Source organism: Natator depressus, chromosome 14, assembly GCF_965152275.1.
Source record: "Natator depressus isolate rNatDep1 chromosome 14, rNatDep2.hap1, whole genome shotgun sequence".
Classification (NCBI taxonomy): Eukaryota; Metazoa; Chordata; order Testudines; family Cheloniidae; genus Natator; species Natator depressus.
In genome coordinates this window covers 42646131-42666170 of record NC_134247.1, presented here as the reverse complement: position 1 = coordinate 42666170, position 20040 = coordinate 42646131, and the positions used below count along the sequence as shown (strand labels likewise).

Below are 20040 nucleotides of genomic sequence, written 5' to 3'. Positions count from 1 at the left end.
ATGGGTTCGCTTCCGGCGCTGGCAGGCGGAAGTGGCTGGAACCTGGTGGCTGATGCTGCTGTTGCTGAGGCGGCTCTGGGTCAGTGGGGAAGGGGCGGGGGGGTGAGAGGCAGGAGCAGCCTCCTGTCCCCCCATATCTCCAGGCGGGGAGGAGTAAGGAACTGCCCCCCATATCCTCGGGGGGGGGGGAAGAGCTGCCCCCCATATCTCCAGGCGGGGAGGAGTAAGGAGCTGCCTCCCATATCCTGGGGGGGGGAGGAGCTGCCCCATATCTCTTCAGGTGGGGGGGGAGGAGCTGCCCCTCCCCCCCCCATCCTGGGCAGAGGGCACAGAGCTGGAAAGGAGTCTAGGAGCTGCGGAGAGGGGTAATCTGAGGAGATTGTCTGAGGAGGGAAAAGAGAGGCCGCTGTGCCTCTGCCCCCCGGGTGCAGGTGGACCGGGGAACTGAAGGATGAATAAATATATTACTATGTGGAAGGAAGAGAGAGGTTTCCAATGGGCAAAGGCGCCATCGGGCTGGAGCTCTGTATTAGGGTGACTGTCCCATGGGATTGGAGGGGTTGTTGGGGTGAACGTCCTTTGGGAGCAGAGTGAGGCAAAAGATTCTGCAGGGTGGACAGGGCAGAGTGAATGTACCATGGGGCATGGACAGGAGGTGAGACCAGATGGAAATCCCACAGGAGCAGTGGGCAAGCGGCATATTGGGTGGATGGGAGGAGAGGGGGGACATTGGTCAGATATAGTACAGGAGGGTAGGTGGAGACAGCATACCATGGGAGCAGTGTGTGGGGGACCTTTGGGGAGGGGCATATCGGGCAAACATATCACAAGAGTGGAAGTGAAGATATTGGGAAGACATGATTGGAGCATAGTTGGGGAGGCATTATTGGGTGGATATACCACAAGAGAGGAAATGGAGCTATCCACAGGAGCAGAGTGTGCGTGGGATAATAGGTGGCTATATTCCAGGAGAGGAGGAGGTTGATTGACTGTAATAGGGTTGTAGGGCCCTGGCTGTGATATAGATGCTGTTAACATTGGGATTACAGAGCAGGAAACTAACCTTGTCCTTAGAAGCAGGTTTTTGTGTGAGGGGGCAGAACTAGGGAAGTAGGGCTCAGTGGTACTCATCCTCTGTTACCCATCCTGAGGAGTGGGGGAATAAAGTCAGTATGGAGACTGATCCTGTTGGCATTAATACTAAAGCCAGTGTCTAATACAGCTGTGTGTCTGTTACACAGAGCCAAGGGGGAATTGAAAGGAGACGAGGATGGCACGCCTTACCCACCTCCCGGATATGAGACTAGCTGGCTGGGATCTGGCGGGACTTTAGGAGATGGGACGCCGGGGCTTTGGTTTGTCCCTGAAACAGGTGGTGCGCCAACTTGTTCCTGGGGAGTGAGAGCTCACCAGGAGACACGGATGAGCAGAGAGCCGCCGGACGGTAACAGCAATGAGGCGACGCGACCTGTGGGCTATCTGCAGCAGCGCTGATCGGGAGCGGTGAAAACCAGACTCTTGTGTATGCTGCCGCCCTCCTCCCCAGAGACCTGAGGGGCTGTAATGGCTTGATTTCCTAGGAGTCTTGAAGGACACTTGAGGAGAGACGGGGAGTTATCTCAAGGATTGGAGAGACCAGTACAGAACTTGCCCGCTCCTTTCAGTGGGGGAAGCTTGGCGTGTGTTTATTAGTTTTGAACCGGGATAGGGGGAGCTGCGTGGCCCATTCAGGAGGTGGAGAGGCTCTTTCCTGCTGTTCCTCCTGCATTGAGTCCTCGAGTGAGGTCCTGAAAGGGGGAGGGGGGAGCCCAGAGACCCCCCTCCCCCAGGAGAGAACCAGGGGCCAGGAGTCCATCAGCAACACTGAGCCGACACCAATCAGGTGAGATTTATTTATGACGTGCCTTTCAAAATTGGTGGAGAAGCTAGGCTTTCCTGCTGTTCTTTCCATTGTCGTCTTGTTTCTGTTGCCCACTGGAAGATGGTTTCCTTCTGCCTTGAGTCCATCCTGCAGAGGAAGTGCCGGGGAAAAGAGAATGCATGTTGCAGGTAAAGAAACAAAATTGGATGGTTAATCGGTGGAACTCATTGGCACAGGATTTTGAGGTAGTTCAGTATGAGGCCTATAGCTTGGCAAGCTAAAAGGCTGGGACTTCTGTGAATACATATAGTGTCTCTGGGCTAGGGCTACAACGGTGATGGTCCCTGCTGGGGTTCGAGGTATAAGATGATCAATAGCTGGGGTTACCAACAAACTTTCTTCCTGCCATGGGATCACGTTGTCTGTGTGTGGCCTTTGGAGCATCTGGTGCTGGCTGGCATGTGACAGTGGAACAGATGCTTCTGTTCCCTTAGTGATGGTCCCATTGAGGTGATGGGGGGGGTTGGATGCTGGGAAGTGACTTGCCCAAGTTCAGAAGGCCCCATATCCCATTCCCTGAGCCTTCCAATCCTCTTCGACCTGGGGTCTCTTAGAAGTAAAAAATCCCTGTAATCCCATTCTCTGAGCCAGCCCCTCAGCGACATAGGGCTGGATTGAATTTGACCCTGCTGGAGTGTTTGTAATGAGCGGTGGTTGTGGGCTCCAGAGCTCTGGTACTAGTCCTGCTTACCATCCTTTTGGTGTTCTCTGTTCTGAGACAATGATCGTTGGCAGGCAGGCTGGGGGCTGATGGGTGTTTTACAGCTGATAGGACACTGCAGTATACACATTCCTGTCTCTTCCCAATACCAGAAAAAAGCCAAGACGTGTTTTTTTGTTTGTTCTGGAATGCAAACTTGAATGCAACCCATCTTCAGCGAGAGAGTGACAGGACTTTTCTGTGCAGTGCTCGATAGCCAGCACCTAGATATTGCCTTTGCTCTTGGGCTCATCTCTATCCTATGCTCAATCCCTGCCCCGCGTCCCCCCTCTATCTGGCTCCGGGGCCCCAAGCTTTAACAGGTCCCAAAGGTGCTCAGAGCAACTGAAAATGAAGTTGCTGTGCCCTGATACGGTGTGTTTTGGACGGGGGGACCTGTTTTTATTTACATCAACGCATTTCTTCAGTATTGACACTGACATAAGCAGTAGTGTTCCCAGCACATTAGTAAGGGTTTGTCCACACTGCAGTCATAAGGTGTGGAGTGGACAGACTTGAGCAAGCCTTGATCTAAGGTAGTTCAGGTCCCGGGGTGATCTAGCTGCAGCAGCATGGGCTAACCTCACAAGTGATTACCCAGGGTTCCAGATGGGCTTGTATAGTCAGTGTTGCCAATGCTTTACAGCTCTGGAACCTGAGTGTAGCTAAACTGAAGCGAGCCCAAGTACGTCTACGTGAGCTGCAATCGCACCCTGCGATTGCAATGTAAACATACCGAGGAAGCTACCTAAGGTGTCTTACAAAAAGAGCTGGACAGATCAGACAGCATAAAGTTAACCTGTGAAGGAAAAACAAGTTGGTTGAATTTCATTTTAAAGAAGGGGCAGGTCTAGACTGTTTGTAATTCAGGTGATTCTTTTGTGCCTCCCTGAAAATCCAACCTCTCCACAGTTTCAACCAATTATAGGATTCTTTTCCACTTCCTGTATTTTTGTTCTGTGTTTGTACAGCCCCTAGCACGCTGGGGTCCTAGACATGACAGAGGCTCCTAGATACTATGGTAATAGAAATTACTGCTACTCACAATTATTGTTTGTGGTGTTGTGAGCTGTTAAACAGCTGCCATGCCACAGCCCAGAGGTGGCTGCAGTTCAGCACTGGGTGAAATGTTTTGTGTATCAGTTACAGTACTTTGGGTTCTCTTGCTGCTGAGCCCGATGTAGTTGCTGAGCCAGCTCTGTCCTTTAGGATGACGGGTCGTACATAAACACAAGTTTGTTTATTTCTAGTAGGGTAGTGCCTGGAGGGCCCCTTGTTCTGGATTCTGCACATACACAGAGCACGAGCGCTCGGGAGGCTTATTGGGGAAACTGAGGCTTGGCAGGGACTTGCCCAAGCTCCAAGAGTCAGTGGCAGAACTGAGAATTGACCCCTGTCTCCGGAGTCCCAGTCCACAGGCTTAACCATACAGGCTCTTTTACGATGTTCAGTCGAATGGACTCGATAGCTCTCGACTGGGATATTTCTTGTGCTCTCTGAATACTTTGGCAGCTAGATACTAAACACACTTAGCATATCACGACCGCAGCAAGGACAATTAGCTTAAATTATTATCTCAAAAGGCTTGAGTGAATTCATGTCCCTCCATCTGTTGTTTAAAAGGGAGACGCTTTCAGCCGAGGTTGGATAATAAATGGAGGCAGTGAGATGGAGGGGTGGGGGAGGCTCTCCCAGATGATGGGAACTGTAGAGGGGAAGGTTCTTATGTCATCAGTGGGGCGATTGTGGGAAAGGGCAAGGAGGAGATGGATGCTAGCCGAAGGGAGTAAAGAGACTAGATCTGCTGGTACTCTCCTCCCCCCCACACTGGTGGTCTAGCTTTGACTCCCTTCACACACACAGCTCTACTGGGGCCTCTCAATCCTGACTCTCAGCCCCCCCGCTATTCCAGCGCTGGGCTACCCTCTCCAGTACTACAAATCCATGGTGGTGCTGTACTCGAGGGGATGAATCTGAATTGGATCTTGACATGGATGGGAAGCCAGAGCAGGGTTCATGTGAGATACACGGCCAGTCTTCAGTTCCTGGTCGTATGTGCAGTTCTACTGGAAACTCGTTTTTTGTGGCAGAGCTGGGGGGAAGGCAGCCAACGGCTGGGATAGCAGGGAGCTGCAATCAGGATTGAGGGGTATCAGTAGGGTTGTGTGTGGGAGAGCCCAAGGCAGGGATACTCCAGAATTGGAGATGTTCTCAGCCCCCAACCTAGTGATGGTGCTGCTCTCTAAACTAGAGATGGCTGCATTTCAGAGGTGGGGTGGGTGAGAGAAGCTAGTGTGTTAGAGAAGTGGGGACTGGGAGTCAGGACTCCTGGGTTCTGGGAAGGGAGTGGGGTCTAGTGGCTAGTGTGAGGGGCAGGAGTCAGGGTTTGGCGTATGTTCCTAAACTTGTCAGTCTCCCTATGTGACCTTGGCCAAGTCACTGAATCTCTGTGCCTCAGTTTCCCCCTCCATACTATGCATGATAGTGCAATGTGCCTGCCTTGGTAAAGTGCTTTGAGATCAAGGGATGAAAAGTGTGATAGGTGCTTATTATGTCTGATTGCTCTGTCTGATTACACAGTACTATCATCACTAAGGGCCAGATAGCAGCTGCCCTTCCCCATCTCCTGAGATTGGGGGGGCTGAGCTGATGGCAAACTCACCTGCATCTCTTCTCTTGTCTGTAACCGGTTAGTGACATAATCAGCTCTGGAAGTGGCTTTTGTCTGCATGCCATGTGGCTGATCCTTGGTTAGCAGCCCTTGCAGGAATCTTGGCATAGGCTGGCACCTGTCTATCTTGGGTGTGTAGACCAGTTCACACCCCGATGCTGCTGGTATAACCAGGAAGGCTGGTTCTCCTTCCTCCGCGCTCTGTAGCACATCCAAGAGTGCATCACTCCATGCGGGGCTGAAGCACTGTGGGATAACTGACTAGATTTTCCCAGAATGCACCAGTACAGAGCCAGACAATTCCCTGCCAAACCCAGATGTGTGCCTGGTTAGGCTGTAATATGGTCTTCTGTGGGAAGGTCCCAAGGGTGCATGAGGGGGATTCCAGCCTCTCACATACACTGGTCAGAAGATAGGATCTACCAACCTCTTGGGAGATGCTTTTGCCGCTGGATCCCTTCTCTCCCCACTGTCCTGGGCTGAGGGTGTATCTCTGTCACTGGGCTCCTCAGGAAGAAAGACAGCGGGTGGTGTGGAAGGCGCTTGGTTATCGGGTTCCCCTGGGCAGCCACAGAAGAGATTTCTCTCCCTGGATTGCGCTGGCCTCTCTGAGCGTTGCCCCTGCCAATGTGCCAGAGCCCAGTGCCCTTTTAGAGGCAGGTGAGGGTGTTCAGTCTCCATAAGCCATTTGCCCCTGACCACCTCTCCCCATTTCGTATACGACGGACCCCTGTCTGCTCTGAATTTGATTGAGACCCACCGATTCACTTCACACAGGGTAGACTGGATGAAAATGACTTTGTCACTGCTGCTCTGTGGCTAGATTGGAACCGGCGCGCCCTAGGGGGAGGACCTCTGAGCCAGCCAGTCCTACCCTGCCTTGGTTTGGAATTGTATCACAGCTAGTGCCCCCTAGTGGAGAAGGGTCCCGTGTCCCAGGCCCCACCTGCTTGAGTCAGCCATTCCCCCTGCCTTGGGGCTGGATCAGAGCCAACATTCCCCCTGTATCCCATCCCTGCCTCCCTGAGCCAACCCTGGGGCCGGATTGGAGCTGGGACCTCAGAGGGGCAATGCCCCGTATCCCGTTCCCTGAGTTAGCCAATCCCCACGATTCTTCCCCTTCTCTCTGTGAGTATTGGCTGTCAGTTTGGCAACAGGCGGGACCCAGCTGGAACCGATCAGGGACATCTGCATGCTTGAAGTGTGTGTGAGTGGAGTTGTTTTCACTGCCCTCCACCAGGATTAGCCCTACCCTGGTGTAAGATCAGAGATTGGGCTCCTGATTGTGTTTGTCTTGCCCAGAAGATTATTCTCATTAGGGACTGACCTAGATTCGGACGAGTGTAACAGAGAGGAGAGGCTGGCAGAAGTTCAGGCCTCCAGCCTGCCATGTGTACAGGGCTGGGGCGCAGTGACATCCCATCCCTCCTGTGGGGACCCTGTGTCTGTCACTGTCAACCACTGGGGCGTTACTACCTTATGCCAGCTGTTGGTTAAGGCTTCCCCTTAACTTAATTGGAGATGCTGGGCTGAGCAACTCCTGCCCAGCTTCTGGTCATCTGTGTTCTTGAGTGTCACCACCCCCCTTCCTCCAGGAGTACTTAATGATTTTATTAGATGGGGAAACTGAGGCACAGATTTGAGAAGTGACCGGTCCAGGATTCCAGTGGATGAATGGCAGAGCCACAAATACAGCCTGGGCGGCCTGACTCCCAGCCCTCTGCTCTAACCACTAGACCCAACTCCCTTTCCAGAACTGGGACTAGAACTCCGGAGTCCTGCGTCCTGCTCTGACCACTAGACTCCCCTCCCAGAGCTGGCAGCAGATCCCAGGGGTGCTGATCCCCTAAACCGGCCTCTCCTATGCTGGAAGTGGGGGGCTGAGGGTGGGGGATCAGCATGGAAGTGGGCTGGATGGGTTGCTAAGTTATTGTGGGGGCTGGGGGAGATGCAGGAGCAACTGGCCTTGGTTTTAACCCTTAGTGACCCGACCCCATGCACTTAGCACCCTGAATGTTATTGCTGGCCCTTGCAATGTCTTTCCCTTCCCGGAACCCCACCCCGCCCCTTTGGGTTGCTGACCTGACTGGCGCACAGGAGACACCTTCCCCTTATCCTGGGACTTGCTGTGCTGGCTGGTTTCCTGTTTGCCTTCTGTGCACCCCCTGCACCCTCCCCCCTTCACAGAGAAACACCCCCCCCCCCACTCTCTACTGCTCTGTGATGGCTGCCAGCTGTTTCCCATTAGAGAGCAGGCAGCAGAGGAAGGGAGGACAGGCTGTTCCTCACCTCTCCCTGTGTTTGCGTCTGGCTTTGATCTACCTTTGGAAGTGAACTAGATCTGTAGATAGCAGGGCTCTGAGCCCTCCCTGCAGTGGGCTGGCTCCCCATGCACAAACCACCATCCCAATGGGGTTTGCCCTATAGGAGCCCCACACTGGAGGTGGATAAGGGCAGTCAGGAAGGCCAAGGGCTAGAGGCTGCCAGCAAGCTACTGGGTCGGGGTCGAACCAGTCCTGTGTATCTAAGGGTCCGTGTTCACTGCAGAGGTAATTCAGGGGGTCAATAACCGGATGTGAGCAGCCCCACAACAAAGCCCTATCTGGGTTACCGCTCTGATTCCTTCCCCGTGAATTGTGGGAGTACTTGTCCGCTCTTCTGGGCGCACAGGGGAATTGTGGGAAAGCATTGGAGGACTATCAGCACTCGAATGGTTTAGCCTGTGTTCTCACTGCAAAGTCAGCAGGCTGAGTAGAAATGGATCCTAAGCACTAACCCACACCCCCAGCCGGGCCCCGTTAGCACCACCAAGTTCAGCTTAGAGGGTTTTGGGAGGGGGGATGGGGCAGTTCCTGGGTAGGAGCCTGAGCTAATTGCAGTGAAGAAAGACCCTGAAAGCGTGAACCTCTACTGCCCGAGCATGAAAGCAACAGCGGCGTCCTAAACCTCTATGTGGGCCGGCCAGAAGAGGGGGTAGAGAGCCCGGCTCTGCCTGCCAGGGTTACCCCAACCTGGGGGCTCGTGGCTGTGAATGGAACCCGGTTCCAGGGAGGAATTGGGCTGAGAACCTCCAGCTCGTTTCACGCATCCCTGTCTTCACGGGTGCATGCTGGGAAGCGAAGAGCTGTGGCATAAACCCTGAGAGAGCTCCAGTGGAGGAGAGAGATGGCGACCCACATAGTGGGTGGGGGGGTGTCCGTACCGCTTCATCCATGTCTTGAGCCAGTCCTGATGCCGATGCTTAGAGCAGAGTGGAATCCGGCTTGCTTTTTCATCCGCTGTGTTGGCGGGATCAGGCCTGCTGATCCAAACAGTAAGGGCTTGTGTCTCTCCCCAGTTTCCCTTTTTCACCCTGCTCCTGTAGCATTCAAATGCCCCACACCAGACCATAGCAACCACACAGCAAGATGGCACAGGGATTGCTCTCTCTGCACTGAAACGCAGCCACCTCTGGACTAGGTGTAGCATAGGGGTTCGACCCCCTTAGGCGGTCATGAGGTTTACTGGGGGATTGCGAGCTGTCAACTTCCATCCCAAACCCCGCTTTGCCTCGAGCATTTATAATGGTGTTAAATATATAAAAAAGTGTTTTTAATTCATGAGGGGGGGTCACGCTCAGAGGCTTGCTATGTGAAAGGGGTCACCAGTACAAAAGTTTGAGAATCACTGGCCTAGCAGCTGCTGCTGTGTAGCCACACGTGAGCAAGCCAAGAGGACAGGAAGTGAAATCCCCAGGTGAACCAGCGAGGGGAGCTTTCGAGAGGCAGCCAGAGTTGAGATTCAGCTGGGGCGCTGGAGGAAACGGCTTAATTGTTGGGTGCTGTTGGCGAACGATCACAAGTGATCAGGGCCTGTTTGCACCACCTCATGTGAAAAGAGAGAGCCCCCTTGCTGCACCACACTGGGTCACTGCGGATGGCGCTGTCCAAGAGGGGAGGGGCGGTCCCTACTGAGACCCCCCACCACCACCTCTCTAGGTGCCCTCTGCAGCCCCTAGATCTCCCTGGAGATCTCCCATCCAAATGCTGACCTGGCTTGGTCCTGTTTGCTTGAAATCTCCACTCTGAGGTGGAACAGCTATAAAAAATGGGGCAGATACACCTCCAATTTCCTACAGGGAGCATGTGTGTGTGAGATCAAGAAGGGTGTTGAAGCAGATCTCTTCCCTCTATCCATCCCCCCCCCCCCCCCACCCCCAGCTTTTGTGACTGTAACTGTCTCCCCTTGGCTTTTTCCCTTGTGCTGTGATGGGAGGGCATCCGTCTTGGCCTGGGAAGGCCCGGGGTTGTGGGCGCTGCACAAATGGCTGCTGAGATCCCTGGTTGGTGTCTGAACCCTGCGCTGTAATTCCTCCAGACTCCTGGGGTGGGTGAGGTGAGGACACAGCAGCTTGAATTCCTGGCTGCTTTCAAAGGCTGAGGGGGGGTGGGGAATATTCTATTTAATTTCTTGTAAGGCCCATTTCCTGACACCCCCTCCCCCACCTCGAGCTAGCCATTTGCCCTCCAAGCTGGGGCTGGCTCCCACAAAAGGGGAAAGGTCCCCTTCCGCAACCCCCATTGAGCCAGTCCTTTGCCCTGGACTTGGTTCAGAGCTGGTGCCCCCTAGAGGAGAAAGACCCCGTTCCCCCCCCCCCCCCGACCCCCAACCTGGGGTCAGATTTGATTGGCCCCGTTTACCTCCTGAACCCCCCCACCATCTCTGTTTCCAAGGGAGCAGCTGCCGAGGGAACAGTTAATGGTTAACTCTCCTCTATAAGCAAACATGGCATTAGAGATTAACTCAGTGGGGCTGTCTGGTGTTCAGGCTAATCAGCTGCAGGAAAGGGCCGGCTCCCAAAGCTTCATCAACAAAGTTTGATCCTTGGCCTGTGACCCACTCTCCAATTTCTCACCCTGTCCCCGCTAGGCTCTGGGCCAGATTCTGCTTTGTTACCCTGCTGTGTAAATGTGGAGTTCCCCTGCTGGTCTCTAGTCAGGCTGGGGTCACTGAGAGCAGGATCCGGCCTGGACTCCATTGATGGAAGTGGGGTCGCTCCTGATTTACCCAGGGGCAACAACGGAGATCAGGATCCGGCCCCCTTCACCTCTCTCTTCCTGTCCCCACTCCACAAAGATCCTGTAAGCCTTTGATTCTCCTGTTCACCTTTCTCCCAGGTCTGGGTGTGTGAGGGTTAAACTCTCCTTCCCTTTCAGACTGGGGAGGGAGGGGGGGGAGGCTGACTTCCTGGTGGAGAGGGCCGCCCCATAGCAACCTCTGACCCTGCCTTCCTTCCTCCTCTCCTAGCCTACATGGGAGGGCCACGTTTCCTGGTACTGCTGAGGGGAGTGAAACCAGCTGAGCCAGCGAGAACTGTGCCGAAACTGCCGTGCATTAAAACTTCAACAGGACACGGCTCGGTATGTTGCTGTCCCCTCTGCTCTGTACCATTGCCCAGAGCGAATCTGTCTGCTGTTTCTCCCCCCATCCCGCCCCCCGCTGCATCTGGAATTCAGATACCAGCAGAGAGAGAGAGAAGCGATTAGAGAGGTGAGTTCATAATGCTGGACTTGGGTCGCTTGCCTTGTTGAACAGCGACTGGTACAGAGAGAGGCAAGAGGTGGGGGCTAGCTAGAGAGGGGACAGAGCCAGAGTCTGTAACAAGTGAGGTCCTCGAGCTGGATGTGTGCACAGACAGAGGGGAGACGGTCTCCTGAGCTGCAGCCTTGAAGCCAGGTCTGACATTCAGCTGAGGACAGAGAGGGGGTGAGTGTGAAATCGACACAGAATCTGGAATCCAGAAACCCGCCTGCCTTGTTATCCAGAGAGACAAGGGGTGTGGGAGAAAGCAGAACCCCTGTCCGAGAGCTTGCGGTGATGGCAAGATACCGGCTACTCTGGAAGGAGGGGAACTTTTTATGGCTAAAACTTTCGCCCTTTCCAGGGAAGGGGAACAAAGAAACTTTTTAGAGGGATCTAAAGCACTCATGATCTTCTATAAGCTCTACATAATCTGTGATCAGGTGGGTGAGACCACGGCTGCTTCTGTGAGATTGTGATCATGTCTAGGGTGGTACTTATTGACTATATTACAATGTTCCCTAGAGCCCCAGCTGAGATCAGGGCCCCATTGTGCCAGGCACTGCCCACACACGCAGAGAGAGTCCCTGCCCTGGGGACTTTTCAGTCTAAATAAAGAAGGCGGGAGGGTGTGGGACAGAATTATTATATCTCCAATATGCTTTCCAGGAAGAAGGAATATTTAGTGTTAGTTTTCCCTCCTGTCGTCTTGGCCGGTGTTTCCTTCCCATCCCAGGAGGGTTGGACAGTGTGAGGAAAATGTTTCTAGTCTCTGGAAAGCAGCCCAGCAAGGCAGCTGTGTCTGGAGGCCCCGGTGACAATATGGTGGATCCGTGGATTTGTGTTAGGTTGTGGCGCGCCGTTCAAACAGCGTTCCTGAGTCTGCCTGGTTCTGTACGACGCCCACCACGGTAGCTGTTCTGAGTCCCAAGGCTGCAGCACATACGGGCAGTGTTATATTCTTGAGTCGGTTGCTGCCGTGTTAGATGTGGCTGTTTTGTACTGAGTGGCTGGGGAAGCTAAAGCAGTGGGGAGGTATTATCTGAATCCGCTAGTGTTTGAGGGGTGTCAGTCCCTGGGTGAAATTTGTATTATGTGGGAAGTCAGATGAGATGATCAGAATGGACCCTTCTGGCCAAGGAAGAAGAGGGGTCCTTATCAGGGTTAATGCTGGAGGAAGCAGCACCAGTGCCAATGCAAAATCCCCCAAAAGGCCAGAGTCTCTGTAGTTCCTCTGGCTTTTCCCCAGCTCATCAGGTTTCTGATCTCTCTTGGGGGCTGGTTTCCAGGGGAGCTGGTTTCTGGGTGGGGCTGGTTTCCGATCTAGTTTGAAGCTCTGTTCTTGCTGCTTAAAATTTGTTACAAGCTGGGTGGGCAAACTCTGTCCTTATCCCAGCATGGATGTGGGGGTTGCTCTGTCTTGTGGGGAAGTTCCTTGTCAGTAGCCTGGCCTAGTATGGGGTGGGAGGTTGAACCCTGTAGATCTGGAGGATTTGAGGAATCTGGGGTGTCGGACAAGGGGGAATGCTCCAGAAGGGAGCCATGCAACCACAGGATCAGCCCAGGAGTTGTCAAGAAACCGGCCTGGGTGCAGTTCCCAGCTCTGCCACAAGCTCCCTGTGTGACCATGGACAAGTCACCGTGCCTCGGTTTCCCTATCTGTAAAATGAGGAGATAATCCTTCCTTTGTTCCTTGGGGCAGGGACAGTCTTGTTCTGTACGCACAGCCCCTAGCACAAGCGAGCCCCGAGCTCTGTGGGCGTCTCCACGCCCTGCCACAACACACCGGTTATTAATTTGTATTGTTGAAGAGCCCAGGCCCCTGTGGTGCTCTCCAGGCACTGTACAGACAGAACAGAAGGGCAGCCCCTGCCTCAAACAGCCGACAGTCTAAGGGTAAGAAGAGACACCTGCTGGATCCAGACAGCAGGAGATCATGACCGCCAGCTGTCTCAGAGGCCTCATGGCAAAGTCCGGCCCCTGCAAGGTCGGACTTGTTTTGCCTTAACCACCCACTCCCTTTCCTGCACTTGATTTGCATAAACTGCAAAGGGAGAATATGTGTTGTTTTGACCCAGGGCTAGTTAGTCAATGTGGCTTTCATTTCAACAAGCCCTTCCCATCAGGGCGTGAGAAGGCGGTCTGGGCTGCCAGCGTTGGCAGCCTGCCCTTGAGGATGCATTACCCCCTTAACCCTTTGAGTGCTGGGTGGGGAGGAGATGATGCCAGAGACACACCCATCCCTGCACCCTGTGCTGAAACCTCTCCTTGTTTTCCTCCATCCACCCTGGCTCCAGGTTACGTCTGCTGACCCAGTGCTTGCTCTTGCCCACCGTGAGCAGGGTCTGGGTCCTGGAAGGGTAAGGGGTTGGAAGTTGGTAACAGCAGGGGAAGGTTTCTGGGATTATGAGACGAATGGGGAGGGAATTTAGGGAGGGCTTTTGGCATTAGTGAAGACGGGGAATAGCAGGATTGGCTGCTGCTCTCTGGCTTTACTCCCTCCAGCCTGGGGGACACCCAGATGTGGCTTTTGTTGAACAATGGAGGCAGCTGGAGGGGAAGTGAGAGAACCCACAAGAAAACCAATGAGATTTTCCTGTCCTGGGGCTGCCCCTCTCAAACACCTTGGCTTTCGCTGACGCTGAGAACTGAGACTCCAACCTTCCAGGATTGCCACATATCCCCTGGTGCTTTCCTCTGGAGTCGGGGCCTAAATCCCAGAGGCCTGGCCAAATCCCCGCTGGGGGGAGGTGTTCCTTGATTCTGAAACTGTGCCCCCTTGCAGCCCACCACTCTGGTGTTTTCCCTTCCCCTCATGTCCTAAGCTAGAGAATGGTGTCCTGTTGCGGCTGTGTTCCTCCCCAGGGGCAGCTGCATTTCAGTGGGCAACTGATCTGATTCCTCTCTGTGGCTTGTAAAAGCTGGCGTGCTCTGAGATGGCTGGCAGGGCTCTTCACACAAGAGGCCTGCACTGAAAGAGAGGGCGGGAGCCGGACTGTGGGGCGGAGGAGGAGGAGAAAGAGACAGCCATCCCAGCCCATCTGCATATCAGCTGGCTCTTCAACTTATTGCCTCTGGCCTATGGCCCCTCTTGATAAGTGCTTCGAAACTGGCTTCCCTAGCCAGGTAAGCATTTGATTGTGGTGAGCTGGGTGAGAGGTCACAAGAAGTAGAGGAGATTGGACCTACGGGGCAGGGGATCTGCTGCTGCTGGGTGGCTGGAGAGGACTTCTCTGAGCTCCCGTTACCTCTCCCTTTGCCCTGGTGGAGAGCGGCCCCTGTGTTGACCACGAGCTACCTACTTCCCAGCTCCCAAATGTAAACCGAGCGGTAGGTGGCTGGAGTAGATGGGACTGGCTGCAGACAGGCAGGATCTCTGGCTGCGCCGGTGTTGGCACGGGGGGTGGCAGAATGGGATGGGCTCAGCCTCGTGCGGAGCTGCCAATGGGATGTCTCCTGTGGCCAGAGAAGTGGTTAAAAGGTTAAGCCAAGCAGGGCCTTGGCCGCGAGGCCCATCGCTGCCTCTTGAGATTGTGAAATCACAGTGGGAGTGACCCAGAAGTCAGGCCGGGTACCCACAATGCACAGCTCTCCCTTCCCCTGGCTCTGCTCCTAACCCAATCCCCGAGCCGCGGGCCGTTCTGTTGAGGTTTTTCCACTTGTTGCCAAATTCCTGACGTGACTTTTTAGCTCTTTAACAAACGAGCCTCAGCCCCGCAAAGCAATTAACCAGGACTGGGGTTGGGTGACAAGGCCTGGGGCCAGCCTTGCATAGCAGGCTCCTTTGCCCCACAGCCTAACCAGAGGGGGCACTGTGCTGCTGCTGCAATGGGGGAACTGCCCTGGTTTTTTCCTCAGCAACCTGGGGGGAAGAGGTGGGGCTCTGAGATGCCCACCCTAACCGGGCTCTGTGTCCCCTCTCGCTCTGGCTTTAGAGGGGCCATTCCTCCTCAGCCTGACCATAGAGGGTGCTGTGCTGTCTCTGGGGTGGGGTGGGGTGGGGTGCGGTGCTATTCTGCCTAACCTGGAACATGATCCATCGCCTTAGCCAGGCCATAGGGAGCGCTGTGCTGTCCACTCTCCTTGGGGCCGAGTACCTCCCTCATTCTGGCACTAGGGGGCGCTGTGCCTAACCTGGGATGCACTCCATCACCCTCTGGGCCCGCACTAGGGGGCGCTGTGCTGCTGTCCTAGCCTGGCCCATGCTCCCTGTCTCCACAGCTTGTCACTATGGGCCGCTTGGCCTGGATAATCCAGTCCCCTCCACCTCCTGTGGAGAGGCTGTGTGCGTAGTTGGGCTGTTTAACCCCGTGGCTGGCACATTAACAACCGAATGGCCCAATGTACAAGGACCTAGTCCCCTTTCTGCTTCTGCCTCCTGCATTCCCTGGGGGTGGAGTTTAGCCCTCCGCTCCCCGCGGCTAGCTAGGAGCCAGAATAGCACCCCGCTCGCTCTCTCCTGCACCCGTGCTGGGCTAATGGGAGGAGAAGTTTCAGGCTGTCCCAAAACTCATCAGCTCTGTCTGTGAGACACACTGGGAGCAGTAGCATGCAGAGTAAGGGGAGGCTGGTTTTCTCGCCCTTCCGTGGATCTGCTTTCCCCACTTCCTTTACTGCCCTGCAACTCCCTGGGCTTAACCGTCCAGGGAAGGAGCCCAAGCTGCTGGGCTGTCTGAAAGATCCCGGAGGGTTTAGAAAGAGCCTTTTCTCTGCGCTGTCAGCAGCTCCCAAACCCGCGAGCTAAATCCTCTGTGCCCTGGCGAGCCAGGTGGAAAAAATGCAACTTGCTGCTCCAGCTTGCGTCTCTGAGCCCAGACGTTGCTTTAGAACAACGGTTAGCTTGTCTGAGAGGGACGCAGGGACATCCGATGTGCTGGAGCGGGCCTCTAGTGTGGGATCGCGCCGCCCATCAGACCAGTGGGCCCTCTTGCCCCCACTGAAATCATCAGTGGGGCCTATGGGCCCTCTTGCCCCACTGAAATCCTCAGTGGGGCCCATCTATCCTAGTGTCTTCTCCATACACCCCATCCTGTGCTAGATCAGACCCCAGGGCTGGAGATGCTTCAAACCAGGACTGGGTGGAGCCTGGGATTTTCTGTTCTTCAGCCTCTGCGTCATGGTTTCTTCCCCTCCCTCCCCCCCGAAATGTACCCAGCTGACCTCACCCCATGCCTCAGCCCCCAATCCGTTACACCACTGGGATTCTGTGGGGCTCAGCATGGACACCAGCTGGCCTGGTCCACCCCTCCCCAAGGTGTGTGCTCCAGTGAATCCAAATGATGGACAGGCTTAAGCAGCAGTGGTGTGAATCTCTGCCAGAGTCCTGTCGAGCAGAGACAGATGGACACCCCGGTTCTTCCTCCCCAGCCCCCAGGGGCCCTCCTTCCAGCTGGCCCCAGATCACAGCGGCCTGACTTTCCAGGCTCGCAACCGCCATCCAAAGTCAATATTGATCAGTGAGCTCGGCTGGTCAAACAAGCCTTGTGTGTCTTGCCCTTGTGCCCCAGGCTAGGAGCCAAGCTGTGCAGGGTTGGGCTGGGGCGCTTGTTTGGGTGGGAGATCTCTGAGGAAATCCCCTCCCTCCCCCCCCACCCCCCGGGGATGTGGCTCAACAGATGGTGCTGGTCCCTCTGTGTCGGTGCTGACCCCACTGCGGCACTAGGGGTCACTGGGCTGCCAGGACCTGGGTGGAGGTGCAAGTCAGTGCTGGCCCCAGTGCAGTGCTGGGGGCGCTGTCCCCTCGCAGTCAGCGCTGGCCCCAGAGTTAATTCCAGATGCAAAATTTAATGGGGATAATGTGTTTTCCTCCCGGCTCTCGTTCTGAGCGACGGGCTTCTCCTTCGCTTCCTGTCCCAACCTGTTGCTGGGCAGCTGTTAAATGACTGCCCCACCCCAGAGGTGGCTGCATTTCGGCTCTGGGTGAGTGACTCCCGTGCTGCAGCATCGCTGTGAGGTTGTTCCCCAGCTGCCCCACCCCCAGAGGTGGCTGCATTTCAGCGCTGGGGTGAACAGTCCACGGGCGGCGCTGCTGCACGTCTGCGAAACAACTGCCCCGCCCCACCCCAGAGGAGAGGGAGGGCTGCGTACCCAAACAGTAGTGTAGCCACATGCTGCCAAAATGGCCCTGAAGCAGGGAGTTGAGATGGGGACTCGAGGGCCTTACGGTCGCCGTCCCTGGCGTCCTCCCCACTTGGGTTTGCACCAGCCTGGGGGCGTGTGAACATGGCTGAGCCCTGCCTGCGATTACACACACGCCTGCCGCCGCGTTAAATATAGGGCTGGGCTCTCACTGAGGGGGATTAATGAGGCTCCTGATGAAGCCACTAAGCAAGGGTGGGATTACAGGCTTAAATCGGGTTCGTGCAGCAGCTCTTGGGGGAGGGAGGGGCCTGCCAGGGCATCTCTGCACACCAGCCACTGGGCGGGGAGGAGAGGGGAGCTGCGATCCAGTGTCTATCCAGTGTTAGGCTTCATTAGCCAGTATACTCAGCTTCCTCCTCCTCAGGCACGGGGGAGGATTACCCTTTCTGCTCACACCTGGGGTTCCCAGTCCCTCCCCTCCATGCGACTCCCCCACTCCACCCAATCTGGGAGGGGGCATTTCTCCTGCTTGGCCTAAGGCCCCCCATCCCTGCCCTGTAGGAGAACCAATTCCTGGAGTCAGGACATGCAGGGAGAGCGTTGGCCTCTGCCCCTCCAGACAGCCGAGCCGATCATGAGTTAGCTCAGCTAAAGGATAACCAAGGGGCAGGGAAGATCTTTGGTGCAGGTAGTTGAAGGGGCTGATGCTGAAGGAGGGGAGAGAGGGGCCCGAGGGTATCCCTGGGAGGAATGGGGTGACATGAAGAATGGGGCAATATAGAGTAAAAGTCAGTGAAAGAGTCCAAAGGGGAAGATGTATCCAGATGGGGAATCATTTCCCCGAGGGATGGGCTGGGGGCCCCTTTGCTGGGGACTCGTAAAACCAGGAATGGGCGGAGCCCTGGAGAACAGGCTGTAGGGGCTGGGCCCTGATGGGGCGTCTCCATGTCACTAGGGGCTGGGCCCTGATGGGGCGTCTCCATGTCACTAGGGGCTGGGCCCTGATGGGGCGTCTCCATGTCACTGGGAAGAGGCTGTAGGGGACGCTCCCCAAGTGGCTCGGAACCTGATGGGCAGCTGCTGGAGCTGCTCCTCTGTCCTTACTGGCTGGAGGCCTGGAGGATTGTCTGGAGGGAGTAATCCAGCCGTGGGTCCCAGGTGGGGCTTGACTAGCAGTAATGGTGACCCATTGCTAAGAGTCCCTTGTACTTCACTGACTCCCTGTCCCCCTTTCTGCCCCCGCAGGTCCATGGCTGTGGAGTGACGCCTGAGGGATCGAGAGCGCATGCGAGCGGGGGGGGTGTCTGCCTGTGAAGGATGCTGAAGAAGAGCAGCCTGGTCCTCTGGGGCGTGGTGCTGTTTGTGGCCTGGAACGCCCTGCTCCTTTTCTTCCTGTGGACCCGGCCCCCGGCCTTCGACGACCATAGCCACTTGACCGAGGAGGTCATCCGGCTGGCCCAGGACGCTGAGCTGGAGCTGGAGCACCAGAAGGACCTGCTGCGGCAGATCCATCGGTACAGTGCCCTCTGGAGCAAGAAGAGGAAGAAGGTGGAGGAGGCGGGTCGGCTCCCGCCGCCCGCTGCCGCCTCCAACGCTGGGGCTTTGGCCGCCACGGAGGCCGTCCCGCACCGGCCCCGGGCCTCTCCGGATGCGGTCCTGCCTGTGGTGGTGATCGCCTGTGACCGCAGCACGGTGCGCCGGTGTCTTGACAAGCTGCTGCATTACCGGCCGTCCCGGGAGCGCTTCCCCATCATTGTGAGCCAGGACTGCGGGCACGAGGAGACGGCGCGGGTCATCGCCTCCTATGGCGAGGCGGTGATGCACATCAAGCAGCCGGACCTGAGCGACATCTCGGTGCCCACGGACCACCGCAAGTTCCAGGGCTACTACAAGATCGCCCGGCACTACCGCTGGGCCCTGAGCCAGGTTTTCCGCACCTTCCAGTACCAGGCGGCCATTGTGGTAGAGGACGACCTGGAAGTGGCTCCAGATTTCTTCGAGTATTTCCAGGCGGCCTTCCCGCTCCTGTTGGCCGACCCCAGCCTCTGGTGCATCTCGGCCTGGAATGATAATGGCAAGGAGCAGATGGTGGAGGCTGGCCGGCCGGAGCTGCTCTACCGTACGGACTTCTTCCCCGGCCTGGGCTGGCTGCTGCTGTCAGAGCTGTGGGACGAGCTGGAGCCCAAGTGGCCCAGGGCCTTCTGGGACGACTGGATGAGGCAGCCGGAGCAGCGGCGCAGCCGCTCCTGCATTAGGCCTGAGGTCTCCCGCACCATGACCTTCGGCCGCAAGGGCGTGAGCCATGGGCAGTTCTTTGACCAATACCTGAAGTTCATCAAGCTCAACGACCGCTTCGTGCCTTTCACCCAGCTGGACCTCTCCTACCTCAAGAAGGAGGAGTACGAGCGCTCATTCCTGCCCAAGGTCTACGGCGCCCCTGAGCTGCGGGTGGAGGAGCTGCAGGGCAACCAGCGCCGGGAACTGGGCACCGTCCGCGTGCAGTACAGCAGCCGCGACTCCTTCAAGGCCTTTGCCAAGGCCCTGGGTGTTATGGATGATCTCAAGTCAGGGGTGCCCCGCGCCGGCTACCGCGGCATCGTCAGCTTTCTCTACCGTGGCCGGCGGGTCTACCTGGCACCCCCTTCTGACTGGACGGGCTATGACCCCAGTTGGAGTTAGCACCGTCTCTCCCCGGACATTGACCCTTGAGCATGTTGGACCCATAAAGATCATAGAGCGGGTGGGGGGTGTGTGTGTGTGTGTGTGTGACTCAGACCTTGTATTTTTGTTTTCTGAGTGGCATTCGAGTGCATTCGGGGGAGGGGCGGGGTGTGTGTGTGTGTGTGTGTTTGTGCACTTAATACTGGGGTTGAGGGGCTGGATTATTGTGTTGCCCCGATGTGGGGGGCAGGGGACTGGGATGGGGCATGCTGAGGCTTTCCTCACTGCCCTTCCCCTCCATCCCCCCCCAGTGCCTATCCCCTTTCTGACATTGTGATCTCCCCTCTACCGCGTCCCTGGTGGTTTCTCCATGGTAGGTAAGTGGGGTCAGAGCCAATGCTGAACTGAACTGACCGATCAGTGGTTACTTTCCCAGCCTCTGTGAGC

At 56.0% G+C, this 20040-nt stretch overlaps 1 protein-coding gene across 5 annotated transcripts; it reads left to right on the top strand.

The window, feature by feature from the left end:
* MGAT1 (alpha-1,3-mannosyl-glycoprotein 2-beta-N-acetylglucosaminyltransferase) lies at window positions 1-19652 on the top strand. 5 transcript variants are annotated; one of them, XM_074971354.1, is made up of 4 exons: window positions 1-79; window positions 1242-1882; window positions 10579-10691; window positions 18178-19652. In XM_074971354.1, exon 4 carries the CDS (start codon window positions 18250-18252, stop codon window positions 19609-19611), a length of 1362 nt encoding a protein of 453 aa, XP_074827455.1. In that variant the 5' UTR covers window positions 1-79; window positions 1242-1882; window positions 10579-10691; window positions 18178-18249; the 3' UTR covers window positions 19612-19652. The 5 variants fall into 5 exon arrangements, with proteins under 5 accessions (XP_074827455.1, XP_074827453.1, XP_074827456.1 ...); XM_074971352.1 differs by having other exon boundaries at window positions 10579-10821; XM_074971355.1 differs by lacking the exon at window positions 10579-10691.
* Window positions 19653-20040: the final 388 nt, after the last annotated feature.